The following is a 14,385-nucleotide window of genomic DNA, read 5'->3' on the forward strand; positions in this document are numbered from 1 at the left end:
GTAAGGGGACTCGTGGTGTATGTAAATAGACATAGTTCATTCTAAGGTAATAAAAACACAACACTTCTTGTGCTATTATGCAAGGTCTTTATACACATCTGAAGAAATAGTTATGTATATTATGTTGCATTTCTGTCAATATATCCACCAAAAATAACACACAAAATAACACCTTTAGAGTTCCTCATTTAAGTGTAGGTGCTGGGCTTACGTGAGAAGTTCTTTCTTGCTTTCCTTGCAGGGGGCATATTTGTGTTTGGGGCTGGGAAGAGCCACGTCCACTGAATACTGCTGGTCCTCCAGCAGATCATGAAGGGGGTCCAGGTCATCCTGAAAATGAGAACAGACAGAAAGACATGTTGTGTGATGGAGAGCAAAAAGAAGAATTGAACATAGTTCTGCTCATAAGTGCATAAAATACAGTGGAGTTAATTTAGAAGAGGATATCATGTTCTTAAAACAATGGGCTGAGAATTAAGAAAACTAATTGCATTCATTAAGTTTTCCAACAATTTAGTGGAAACATAAATTCCATCCTGAAATAATAATAATAGCTTTACTCTTGAGGTTCATCAGTCTGTAATTAATTCATAACAGTAGAGAAATCCTCTTGAAACTATAATCTCCAGAAAAGTAAAGGCATGCAGTACCAGCATTGTAAACTAGATGTCCCTTCAGTGCTTCTAATGGAACATCCCAACATCCTTCAAATCATTATAAAAAAAGATCGAAAATCCAGCTTCCCCAACCGTACATTTATTCATGAAGGTTCACAAAAGGGCTTATAGCAACCATTATAACCAGACCAATCTTTTGGGAATAGTCATTATACTTTATTCTGCTTGTGCAGGGTGAGGGGAAACATTTTAGCTGGATACAGGAAATTAGTTAAGACCAAGCAAAACCAAGTGTGTGTACACAATCACGTCTTTATAACTCAACATTTAAGCAAATAATTTGAGAATATTTTCACAAAATGCAACCACAATAATGACCAAAAGAAGTGGCGGAGTTAACCACTGACATAAAAATAAACTCACAGAGAACATGAAAAAATTGCTCTTTGATAAAATTGATAAAAACATATTTTATCTTCATACCTGTCACAACATCGTCGTAATGAACCAGGCCTCATTATTAAACTTTAATGACAAAAGAGTGTTGGACGTTTTTTGATTATGTCTCATTCGAGTGAAGTATATACCTATAATGTTTTCAGAGAGCATGATGAGATTGAAAATAAGTTTACCTTCTACCTTTTGCACACCCCTGGGTTTCCATATAATGTATATACAGTGATAATAGATGCAAATGCGATTTGCTACTCAATAGATCTCAAATGCTATGTTCTTGTTGACTTCTCCAATGTGACACAGGCAATGTGCCAAAAAAGATGGTAACAGGCATCTAATTCACTTTATTTAAAATGACACGCCTGCTGCAGTTTCTAAGCACATCAGGGGGTGTTTGGGTGGGGGTTACCTCCTTGTGGTCCTCATCCAGCCTTTTGATCTTGGTATAGTCTACAGGCAGGTCCCAACAGTCTGCTGTGCTCATCTGGTAGCACTGGCTGTTGAGCATGGCCTGCCGCTGGGGGGACATGGGCTGCAGGGGGGTCAGAACTGTGCCCCCACTACCCTCTATCAAGCCTCCAGCCCGGCACAGATCCAGGGTTCCGTTCTCATCACCATCGTGGTCATCTGGGCTCTGACGCGAAAGAAAGAAAAAGGGTTGATAAGACAATGAGAAAACACCGAAGACTATAAACAGCAGTACAAAAACTTAACAAATATGACTGTGTTGACTTATTTAACATGCTAATGTTGACTTATTCAACATGCTAATGTTGAATTAAAACAGAAATAAATCACTGGAGTGATTTTTTTGTTGACCATTTTGTCTCGTTTCAATTTTGTGCAAACAATGCAAATAATATTGCATAACATTTGGAATTTGGGGAAAATTCTGTCAGAATAAAAATTATAACTATTTGACTTAAACACATATAAATACATATTAATTTCAGAAAAACTTAATATATTTTAGAATTCTTTTTTTCTGAGGCTGTTTTGTCGGACATGGCAGAGTAGCAATAAAGAATGCTGGTTTAAGGTATTTCTACCCTCCCGTTGTTTCTATCTCTATTCCACTGTCTTGTCTGTGCAAAAAATGGCTAAAAAAATGACACTGAATAGTATGTAAATCATTAGGATAATGCTCATTTATCAAGCACATTCTGCAAAACGGATGGGATTTATCAAACTGGTGGACATGAATGGATTAATCACAAAGAAAACAACTAAGTCATTTGGACAACACCACATTAGCTCACATCCAAATCGATATAACCTTGAAACAATGATCTGTGAGTAAGTGCATGTTTAAAAACACCTAAACTTGATAACACTTTGCTGTGACTTGGGTGAATAAGCATGTTTATATATTAATACAGAATATTGTAGCATTGGTTGCTTGTTGACAGTGTAACATGCTCTATGCCTTCAAACCAAATTATGGTAAACATGAAAAAATTGAACATGAAATTATTTTAAAACAATCCAAATGCAAACATTCTCATTTTATAAAGTCCACCACACACACCACTTGTCCATTGTGCATATAGGAAAAGACGAGAAGAGATAATCAAATAAAAAAATGATTTACTGTAAAAAAAACAAGACAAAAAAGAGAGGGAGCAATTTGTGTCCACTGTCCTATATCTCCACACACAGATGCTCATAGAGCCCTGCAGATCTTTATTACATCTGTCTCTCTCTCTCTCTCTCTCTCTCTCTCTCTCTCATCCTCTCTTTCTCCAGCCTGCTGCCTCGCTGTCCTTAAAGAGAGGTCATTGTCTTTCCTGTGTACCCAGAGGGATGCTGGGAGAACAGAGCAGACCTGGACCACAGCTGAAATCAACATTAATACTACCTGTCTCAGTGAGAGAGAGAATGGGGCATAACCACCCCAGCGTGCCTGCGGCTGCCAGCCTCCCCTAGACCTCTCCATCCCCATGCTCTCATTATCACCGTACAGATTACGGCCAAAAATCGATGTGCCACTAAAGCAATCAGAGCTCGCACACCATTAGGCTCATATGCCGAACCTAACTCTAACCCAGAAGACCTCAACCACAGAGTCACCATTTGCCACAGAGAATGTGATATCGCACCACTGTGCAGGTGAGTGCTGTGTTCCGTTAATTGCATATTAAATGAATAGTGGAGCAGGGGTTCGCCCTGAATGACTAAATTGGCACGGCCTCATTTTGAGAAGCTGTGCAAAAGTCATAGAAAGAATTAGCTTAAGAGAAAGAAAGAGAGGAAAAAGGCAATGCTCACCTGCACCATGAGCTCGGGGCCTTTCCCGCTCAGGCTCTGGGGCATCTCTCTGCAGCGCGTGGAGAGGTTGAGGATGGCCGTGGCAGCCATGTGGGCGGCTTCCATGTCGTGTGTGTAGTCGAAGCTACTCTTGCTGCATGTGCTGCTGGCGCTGCTTCCTCCCCCTCCTCCTCCTCCTCTGCCTCCTCCACAGCTGAGGCTGCTGCTGCTGGGAGCGTAGCTGCTTGTGGTGCTGCTGGCCGGACTCGAGGTCTTACAGTAGCGCTTGGCTGAGGAAATATACATGCCTTAAGAAATGAACAGGCTGTGAGCGCTTGCTGTTTCACTTACTGACAGTGTCCTTAGACTTTGACATACAAAAAGAGCAAAATAGATATATACATATAGATGAAGAAAAGATAGATGGATAGATAGATAGATAGATAGATAGATATTTAGATATCTAGATAGATTGATAGAGGACCTAAGTCTGGCTGATTAGATGATGTGCTGTTCCATGATAAATGTTGCGAGGAATTGACTGTGAGTGAGAGAGAATGGAGAAGAGCAGGAATGGGAGGAGAAAATGGTGTGACAGCGTATCTAGGTTTCATGCAGCAGGCTACACATTGTTAACAGAAAACCTCAAACCTGCACTATACGCATTTATGCAGCATTTCTTTTTTATAGTAGCAAAAGGAAACTCCACGTTCTTAGACAAAGTGGAAAAAATCAGTTTACCCTTTTATTGATGATTGATTCCCCAATACTGGAGGATGATGAAATAGTGCATTAAATAGCAGCTATAGTTATTATCGCTTCGTAAAGATTTATACGATTTTCCCATTTGATCTTATTTTTCCATTTTATTTTCTGTCGAGACAAATAGTAATGCTGTTATTACAAATAAACTGGGTGTAACTAATTGATGCCGCCAACCGAGTCTGAACGAACTGCAGTTAACTCCTAACACATTAATTGAATGTTATTCTCATACATTTTTTTCAAGACTTCATTTGTCTCATTTATCAAAAACTGTGTTTCTTTGATAAAGCATACAGGCAAGGAACATCGCTTGCAAGAATGCCTCTTTATTTCAGAGATATGGAATGTGTTCTGATTTCAATAACATTGTCTATATTATCACTGCAGGGCACACCGTAATGCTCCTTATGGGCAATCAAGACTATCCTGATGTAATAACCATGTGTTATAATGAAAATGAGTTATTTTCAGCAAAGCTAATGAAACCGTACCAAAAATATCCCACCGAATTCTGTTGACAGGAAATCTCTACGATTTCTGGCATGGGCGTGAAATCAACTGCTACCATTTTGAACAAAATCGTTCCAGTTAATTTGATTCCCTCACAATTGTAAGTGCGCTCATTTATCAAGACCAGAACTGTGGGTGGAAACTACAATGCTGCATATACAAAAGTTCTATGAAAATGAAAAGAAACCTTCACAGTGCAAAAATACACATCTGGATGCAACTGTAACTATTGGGACTCAGCCTCAAAACAGTCCTGAAGAGATCAAGATCTGTGATATGCCTTCAATATCAATACAAACACATACATATAAAGAATTAAGAGACCATTCCAAATCAGCATTTCTAGATGCATTGTGACTATTCCAGATCAATGTCTGTAGAACTTCAACATATTAAACGTCAGGAGTGACAAACCCATCCAACAGCAACAACTGTGATACAACTCAAGGTTACAATGTAAAAGTATCACTTTTGTATTGCTTAAAAGTGAATATGAACATGTTTTCTTTGCAGTGTCTGAAAAAATACAAAGCATAATTTCTGTTATTTTGACCTGTTTCTCCAGTTTTCATTTTCTGCAAATAAATGCAAATACACATTTTGATTTGAAATTTTGGAGAAATATTGTTACAGGTCACAGAATGAAACAAAATTTAATAAATAGTAAATTTTGAAAAACTGAAAATAATTTTGAAATGGTCTCTTGCTAATATTAATATAATACAAATTGTTTAAAAATGTTTATGCATTTGGTAGAATGCTTCACCAACAAAGCTACAGAAACACATTTTAACATGACTAATAATAGATACTTCCAAAGCCTATCATACATAGCTATGTTAATAAAATATGTCAAAAGCCATACGGCCATCATTAAAATAAAGTAGCGACATTTAAATTACAAATCCCATAGTTGGGTAGCCGTATGTTGGTTATTAAACATTGCAGAAGCCAATAAGCAGCAAAGTAAGATTTTCACAAAACTCTGAACCCTCCGACAGGCTGTGAAAAATTCAAACTAAAGCTTTTATTAAGACACAGGCTTCACTTCAAAATAAGAAAAGTATTTCTTTTATAATGGAAAAGACTGCGAGCAAGAAATTCTAATAGTATTTCCATCTGATCTTTCAGTATCAGTTTATCAACTCTTACTCTTCATACCTTTCCAACTTGTATGCCAGAGGAAAGACTAATGAATGCAAGCTTACCATCATATCCTTTGGGTGATGTGTCGCGCCCGTGGTGCTTTGGGATGAGGGACCTCTTGCCGTAGGCTTGAGACTGGTTGTCATAACTGTTATCGTAGTCAAAGGTTGTCTTGGAGTACTTCTCCAGCTCCTTGGCCAGGTTGGATCGCGGAGTGCTGGTGGGAACATTATTTTTGTACCCATACTGAGGAATCTCTAACTGTTTCACGAAGCACATAGGCCTGGAAGACAAAAACATAGACAGAAGGGGGAACCAACGTTGAGCAAAACTGGACTGGATGTTCTATGTGATGTAGCAAGCTTAAACCACTAGAAGGGTAAACAAAAAGGTATGTGAGGCACCATTGTATTCTTTAAAAAATAAATGATGCTGTTGAACAATTGGTATTGTGAGAAGTGCTAGAGAACAATTTTTACGTGAACTGAATGACTAAATTCAGCATTCCAACAATGAGTGTGTTTACATGTTTACATGTTTTCACGTGTTTACATGCATAGGAATAAACCGACTATGCAGAAAACAGTGTTCACATGGAAGCTTTTATGTAATTAAAAATGCAGCGGGAAAAAGGTCAGAAGCTGTATTTTTATATATTTTCTTTTGTCTGCAAAACCAGCATATGCAACAATAGTTTTTCCTTTTTGACGTTTCCACATCAACTGCATGAATCGATAGCGGACTTTGTGTTATTTTACTGTTACTTCCATTTGGGACTTTTACTATTGCGCTGTCAGACATGCGCACATAAAAAAACTGACGCTGCGTCCTAAATTGCATACTGTGACTGTAAGTACTGAATTTGAATAAGTACTTACCTATCGACCATTAAAGCAGTACGTTCTATATAGTATGAGTGAGAGTAGTATGAATACATTTCGGACATACTGGCCAATTTTATGGTCATGTGACCTGTATGCTCTTTGAACTATGACGTATTAACAACAACCTGTACTGTGCGTAGGCGCTGATAAAAAAAACCTGATAAAAGAAAAACGTTTTTATATGACCTTACTTGTTGTCAGCTTATTAATCGGAGTAAGAATGTGCATGTAAACGACAATAAGTCTCAATTTACGTCGTTTTATTTTTACTAAGCATGTGGCATGTATGATCAAGTAGTACCTCAAGACGCGGTCTGAAGCCTGGTTGGACTTGGAGCTGTCGCAGCCGGGATGTTTCTCCTGAACTTTTGCTATCTTCTCAGCGGCGGCTATGGGACATCCCGAGAGACTGCAACAGTGGCAAAGCAATTTGTGTAGTGTTAACTATTCGTTTGCAGCCGCATGTAAAGGGCACAAGCTCTCTCAAACACGCACGCACCCTGGTAGACAGCAGAGCTTGAGGAACAAAGTGAGATATGAGGGAATGCATAACAACAGCATATGGAGACGAGTCTGTAAGAGAGAATAGTCTGCTTAATACGACATTCTCTCGATACCGGTTCCACCATGTTTGCAAAATCCTAATATGAAGTGTGTCGTACATATTTATGTATGAATTATGCATTTCATGTGGCCTAGTTCTATAGTGTGAAGGCAAAGCTTTGCAGATATCTGCTGGGCATTTCTGGCTGGCTGGCTTCAGAAAAGCTCCTCACAGCGAGATACCGCAGTCATTTCAGAAAGACACACTAGAGCAAACTGAGCTTCAGAACATCCAGCTACGCTCCCTTGCTCTCCTCCTGTTCTTCCGTTCTCTTGCTGTTTCTACTTCTCATTACTCTCCTATATCTCCCTCTGCGTTTGTTTATCCTTCCCCTTGTTTCTGTCTCATTTGTCCCACTTTTCAGACTTCTCTGTCTCTTTCTCTGTATTCCTTTGTATGCTTTGCCTGGAAACGTTTCTCATCATGTGCAATTTTCATATTGTCTTCCCAATACGTGAGTGTTCGGTTATCCTAAATAATAAAACCCAAACAAATACAATGAGACGAAAACACAAATTGTCCACAAAAAAACGCAAGCTGTGATTTCAGAAACACATAACGTGGGCACTCGTTCATTTAGACAAATTAAAATTAGTGGGGGGGAAAGCGAGTGGTCACAGACAGACATAGGGATTCTGGTTGCTATGCTGTTGCCATGACAACCAAGCGATGAGGAATGTGTAGACATACAGTAATATACGTATATTCACTGTACAAGTTAGATTTCCCTATTATACATTTTGTTTTATTCTGTTCAGCCGTTCTGATGGTGCGTGTGTGCTCCCATAGGAGCTGTTCCATATAACATGGCCTGCAGCGACATCAGATAGAGTCTGCATCTGTCGGTATACCATATACACATGGAGGCATATCTTACATATGTAAGTGCGAGTTTGTGTGCAAGGATGTGTGAAGCTCTAATCTCATTCATATTCAAGAAACGCAACATTTCGTTTGGGGCTCCTTTGTGTTATAAATTTAAAAATACTTCCAACATATTTTTTTTTAAAAGTTTTTTAATATATGTATGCACAATTCACCCAGGCAACTAATACTAATCTGAGTTTATAGGTATGAAAAAGCGCAATGCATCTTGCTCCGGGTGGGAATCGAACCCTGAATTTCCAAAAGAGCCAATGTGCAAACATGATATTTGAGCCTGGAGCTATGTGTTTTTAAGACCCAGCAGAGCTCAACGCAACCCAAACAAATCAGTCCCTCTTCTCCTTCAAAACAAGGCTCCATCTAAATCCATCTATTCTTCATATTCCCTGTATAAATTGTGTATAAAGGCTTGAACATCAGACCCAACAGCGCCTCCTGTTCCTTCACTCCACATCCTGTTTAGCTACTCACCTGCGGTGGGAGTTCCTGTTGCTATTTACATGGCCGCGTCCCGAGCAGCCAGGCGTGGGGCACTTTAGAACATTCTCATACATTGCAAGAACTTGGACAAACAGAGAGGAGAGGGCGAGAGAAGGTTAAGAGGATCCAGAGTGAGTATGAAAGCCTTGTGTTCCAGTAAGATGGACAGCTCAGTCGCATGCACATGCTTCTAAGAAATGTTCCCGCTGAAATGAGTTAATCATAAAGTTAATAATGAGCAAAGCGTAAGGTGAAAGAAGAATCCAGGCATGCAATGTGTTAATGGCAGGCACATCGTGTGAAAGCGTGAGAGGAAAATAAATCTCTTTTTGATAATAATGGATATATTTTTGGCAAATTAAATGAGTCTAGTCATTAGATTGTCTATGACACATCCTGCAGTGCTATGTCTCTGGGCCTGCAGTAAACTGACTCATCAGAAACCACCTGTGACATGCACTTCATCCAATTAGAGGTGTGACTGAAGGTAGGGAGGAAATTGTGCTTTACGTCTGAGACTCGGTGTAGCCACATGGGCTGTATTTGCAAGCACAGAATATTACAATAAAGAATATTCAAGTTAAAATCTCAATTGGTCATATTCTGATCAAGAAAATATGAACGCTCCCAAAAATCCAAATTGGACAGCTAGCACATTACATTTTTTTAATTGAATACATTTTAACCGTGCAAATGCTTGACCTGAATATAAACCTTAAATATGTTGAAACGTTAGCACATCCACATTCCATGCATTGTTAGTACGAGAAAGAGCACCATCCTTGTGGGTGGAAGAGGAAATGCAATCATGAAAACTCATACAAATACACAAACAAAAAAGGCTGACAGAAATGAGAAAAAGTTACTGAAGTCATGCACCATGCCCACAGCACAGGCAGAACATAACAAGCACATATGGGAAAAATGCAAATGAATACAAGTCAAGCTTACTTTCTGGCGGAACGCGGTCTTTGTGGGGGCAACCGGACAGGCTTCGATGGTGTGGATACAGTCCAGTGACATGGCCTGTGCCATCACAACCCGGGGTGGGACACTTGCTTTCTTTTTTCTCTCCCCTTGAGTCTGCAAACAAAGAGCATATCCCGTTACAGTCACAGTAAGTCAATCCCATTAACCTGCTGGATTCTTCGAGATAACATTTATGCTCCTGTTACAGTTATTTTCAAACACTGCTGTATTTGCTTTGAAATTAGACACAGCATGAGGAATATACCCTAAGGATACTTGTGGGGACACACTGAGGAATAAAATTGTTATGTACTGTAGATCTGCCATATCAACTAGGTATGGAATTCTCAGTTGCTCTTTTACTTTCCTATGGAATGCAATTCATTCAAATATCTGAGAGAATACATAACAAAGATAACCACAATAGCATGGACAATTTTCCGTCAGATTCCCACCATCCTGAAGAGTGTACTGTAAAAAGCGTTTAAGGGACAGTTCAGCCAAAAATGTAAATTCTTTCATCATTTACTCGCCCGCTTGTGATTTCAAACCTCTATGACTTTCTTCTGTAAAACACAAAAGAAGGTTGTAACACAGTTCAATAAAAGGAAGGAAGGAGGCGGGAACCGGCGAACATAAAACAACTTTTAATTAATAAATAAAAACGCAAATAGACAGCCAGCAGCCCCCTCTCGGGCGACTGCCGGCAACACACACAAACCACAACTAAAAGCCAAGCCTGGTCCTCTCTCACTGACGGTACGGTCGCTCATCCTCTTTTGTGAAATACTCAGACCGGCCCGTCTGGAACCAGCAAACATGCCACACTCAAAATTGCTTAAATCACCTTTCTTTCCCATTCTGACATTCAGTTTGGAGTTCAGGAGATTGTCTTGACCAGGACCACACCCCTAAATGCATTGAAGCAACTGCCATGTGATTGGTTGATTAGATAATTGCATTCATGAGAAATTGAGCAGGTGTTGTTAATAATCCTTCAGGTGAGTGTAGGTCTCGAAACGTTTTTTCGAACATGAAAATCAGTTTCGTAAAAAATATTCTTAGTCCCTTATTTGACAACCCTCCAGGAAAAGCACCCCCCAGCGTCAACCTGCCCACCCGTCAACCAGGGAGAGTGGAAGAAGGGGCATGTGCACACGTCAAGCAGCTGGAGCAAGAGAGAGAGAAAGTATTGCTTTCACTAAGTTCAGCTGTGTTTGTTTGTTCACTGCATTTCGGTGAGGAATATATAAAGGGTGGATATAACGCTGGATTTAGAGTTAAAGTTCCAAGAGGTTCGGTCTTTATAAGACCGTTCTTTATATTTAAAGTGAGGTGATGAATATTTAAAGGGTGGGTATACTGTAATGCTGGATTTGGAGTTAAAGTTCCAAGAGGTCCGGTCTTTATATTTATTTGGTAAAGGACAATATGTTTTTTGAAAATAAATAAATATTGAATCAATTTATATCAGTTGGATATATTGTATAAAGATATGATCTAATCAGGCCATTTATTATATAATTGTAATTCCACTGTATGTATGTATTGTAGGCTCTGTGGATTTAGGGGAATACACTCTAGAAATCTGATAATTAATTTTTATAAAAAAACTACTGACAACATACAGACATCATAAACAGAAAACAATGTAATGTAAATTACTAAATTTGAAATTTTTAATTCTCTAATTTGTCAGTCTTCTACACAAATATTTCCTTGTAAAATCTTTTTAGGGCGCAACAGCACATGTTAGATCTGAGCTGCTCTTTAACTATCTTACATTTCTAACAAGTCTGGTTTGCAGTGCATTTGTAGTTTCTAAAATGATTTTTAATGAGACCAGTAACGGAAAACCTGGCAAATGAACGTAGAGAGTCATCATAAAAGCAACCACATGATGTTCAAGAATATCATGAATACATTTCATCATTACATCCACTCCCTATGAATTGAATCCATGACCTTGCCATTGCTATTGCCATCCTCTACCGCTCAAACTACAGAAACTGATTACTATAACAACCTTCCCTCCTTCATTAGCCAAAAATAACCGCGCTATACAACTCCAACAAATAACATTTCCTGTCAGTCAGAACGCAGAGATCACTCGACATGTTTAATAACTGCGCTCCAATAATTATCACCAAGAATAGTTTCTGGAGACAAGGTGTGAAATCTTAGTGTAATTCTATAATTACTCGACACTGTGAGTGTTGCTGTGGTTGTGCACTGAAAAAAACAACCAATAACACAGGCGCTCTCTCAGACAGAATATATAGTGCACATGGAAGTTATGGAGCAAATGAAAGGAAACGAAACATACAAAACAGCGTCATCTGAACAGAGAGAAATGATGAACCATTTAAAGCGGTACAGACAGTGCAGCAACGTTGTGTAACTGAAGGTGATGTATGAGGATCCTCGGCAGCATCGCCGCTGTTTGTTAAATGTGATACAGATACGCTCTTGTAGTTTCTGATGGGTAATAGCTGCATATCAGGAAAGATGGCTCACTCCCAAAGGTAGTGGGTGTGGATTGGGAAGGATTTGAGGAAATAAACCTTGTATGGGATCCCAGGGATGAGATTGGCTTTCCTAAGGGGCCGTGCATATTGCCACTACTCGTGCCTGACAAGGTCAGCGTTTGATGTTACCATGCCCAGCCGATTTTAGTGACATAAGCTGTTGTTACTATAGATGTTGTTAAAAGTGTGCACCAAATGAGTTATGAAAAAATCCAAGCATATAGTGACCCACAGACATTACTGTTACAGACCAATGCAATGCATATGATGGACTATAAAGTGACTCAATGTCACAAGATGAAGCCAGACTTTTCCCATTCTCTAGGTGAACAAAGCCTATGGTTAAACTACAGTGTAAAATGGGATTGAGCATCACATCTAAACAACTAAAAAGTTAAACCAGTTTTAAGCAGAAAAAAATATGTTTTCTATTTACCTTTAAGGTAATATGCTCTTTTTGTGCCATCGTGATGAAGTCGGGCCTTACGTTCTTCTGCACAACTGCTCTGTCTTGGGCTGTGCTCTCCATGAAGGCGCTGATTTTCCCTCCGAGCCACCATCTGTTCTGATGCCATTCTGTCTCGCATAACCTTGGCACGCTCGGATTCGAGAGCAATGGCCTTTTCCAGCAGAGACAGGTTGCCTTTAGTCATGTCGAAAGCTTCATCTGAACGTTCAGAGGCTACCGACGTAGTGTCCTCGTCCCCTTCCTGGGCGCAGCTAGAGGGGTAGCCCCTGGAAGCTGGGCTGAGCTGCTCCTCAAGCTTCATCAGATTGACCATGTCCGAGTAGTTCCTCTCGAGGGGTCTCTGCTGGTCCAACTGGCAGCTGTCATACCTGGGCATGTGATGCAGAGGTTGATGATGTTGATGCTCGACATGGTGCTGCTCCATCAGGGGTCGGTCAGGCATTTGGGTCTCGCTCAGCTTGCGGGCCAAGTCGAAGCATTGGTTGCGCAGACACTCAAGACTGCTGAGGCATACCTCCTCCTCGCTCTCCTCCGCCCGCCCCCGGCTGTTAGCGTGGCCAGCCGCACCAGCATCCCCGGATGTGGCATCCGGGTACCCCTCGTCGGGTAGCACCGCCCCGTGGCCCTGAGCCAGAAGCTTCAGGGAGTCCACTGTCTCACGCACCACATCACTATCCAGGTCAACGCTCAGCTCTCCCTTTTGACCTTCATGTTCGCTCCCGTCATCTTCGTCCTCATCCTCGTCCTCACCTGCACTGTTGGAGGAATTGCTGTTCATCTCCGACTCGGTCATGGCCTGGTAGGCAGCGTCCTCTGCAATTTTGCCGAGGTTCAGCAGGGACTTGGCCACCAGCTCATCGTAATTCTCATACTCCTCATTGTTCATGCTGTTGTTATTGTTGTTGTCCTTCTCAAAGATTTGATTGGATTTTGATTGTCCACCACTAGAATAATTGTCCTCTGTGGAGAAAAGAGTGCAATTCTTTGAATGTATTCTGAAGTAAGCGTGATGAACGTAAAGCATTTGCATTAAGATTTCAAGCCGGTTTCTTATAAAAACAAACAGGTTTAAAACACTGAAGACATGGCACACTATGTCACTCTATTAGAAAAGCAAAGGGTTGTCTACCAATGTGGCATGATTCTCAAACGAAATGTCAGGCCTCTGTAATCTGTATCAGCTCGAACACTATCATTATGAAAATGTAATGTCTCATGAACGATACCACTGATGCATCAAATCTAAAACAAATGTCATGCTATGGTTTCATGTACAGTTGATGACAGGTAAGAACTGATTCAAACAATCAAAGAACAACATTAACCGCTGGTGAATATGAATAAATACACCACAGAAATATATACAAATACGGAACGCAAAATTACCACAAATGTTTACAAGACATGCATGTTCCACGATATGTAAGTCGCACAGGCTGCTTGGAAAGTCTCAGTTGTACGGATGAAATTTAAGTGTTGCTAGTATTTGGGACAGAGGCGGATGAGACTGCTGGGATAAGCAGAGGATGAGGTGCTCTGTTTCTGGAGCCAGAAATATCCTCAGGAGGAGCCCATTTTCATCGGGGAAGGGGTGGGGTGGCGGGATGAGTGTATTTGACACCTTCTTGGAACAGCAGCGTGTATGTGCGAGGGGGGCCAAAGTTAATAACTCAGAGAGCCCCTTCTCTCCATTACTCTGGGAGCGCTGTCAGAAGCGATTGAGGACACCGGAGAATGGGGCTGAGATGCATACTAAGGAAGCAGTCACATCTGCTTTCACTCACATTCGAACGGGGAGCAGAAAATCTACATTAATTAGAAGACT

At 40.4% G+C, this 14,385-nt stretch overlaps 1 protein-coding gene across 1 annotated transcript in view; it reads right to left on the reverse strand.

Annotated features, from left to right (window-relative positions):
- Positions 1-14,385, reverse strand: part of myt1la (myelin transcription factor 1-like, a) — a 51,015-nt gene that overhangs the window by 11,702 nt on the left and 24,928 nt on the right. The window contains exons 7-14 of the mRNA XM_079474186.1: positions 12,528-13,520; positions 9,546-9,677; positions 8,586-8,676; positions 6,927-7,034; positions 5,804-6,024; positions 3,342-3,610; positions 1,483-1,707; positions 212-330 (exon numbers count right to left, since the gene is read on the reverse strand). Coding sequence (XP_079330312.1) covers positions 212-330; positions 1,483-1,707; positions 3,342-3,610; positions 5,804-6,024; positions 6,927-7,034; positions 8,586-8,676; positions 9,546-9,677; positions 12,528-13,520 — 2,158 coding nt within the window. The remainder of the gene's footprint in view (positions 1-211; positions 331-1,482; positions 1,708-3,341; positions 3,611-5,803; positions 6,025-6,926; positions 7,035-8,585; positions 8,677-9,545; positions 9,678-12,527; positions 13,521-14,385) is intronic.

Source organism: Barbatula barbatula (genome assembly GCF_947034865.1).
Source record: "Barbatula barbatula genome assembly, chromosome: 15".
NCBI classification, from domain to species: domain Eukaryota; kingdom Metazoa; phylum Chordata; class Actinopteri; order Cypriniformes; family Nemacheilidae; genus Barbatula; species Barbatula barbatula.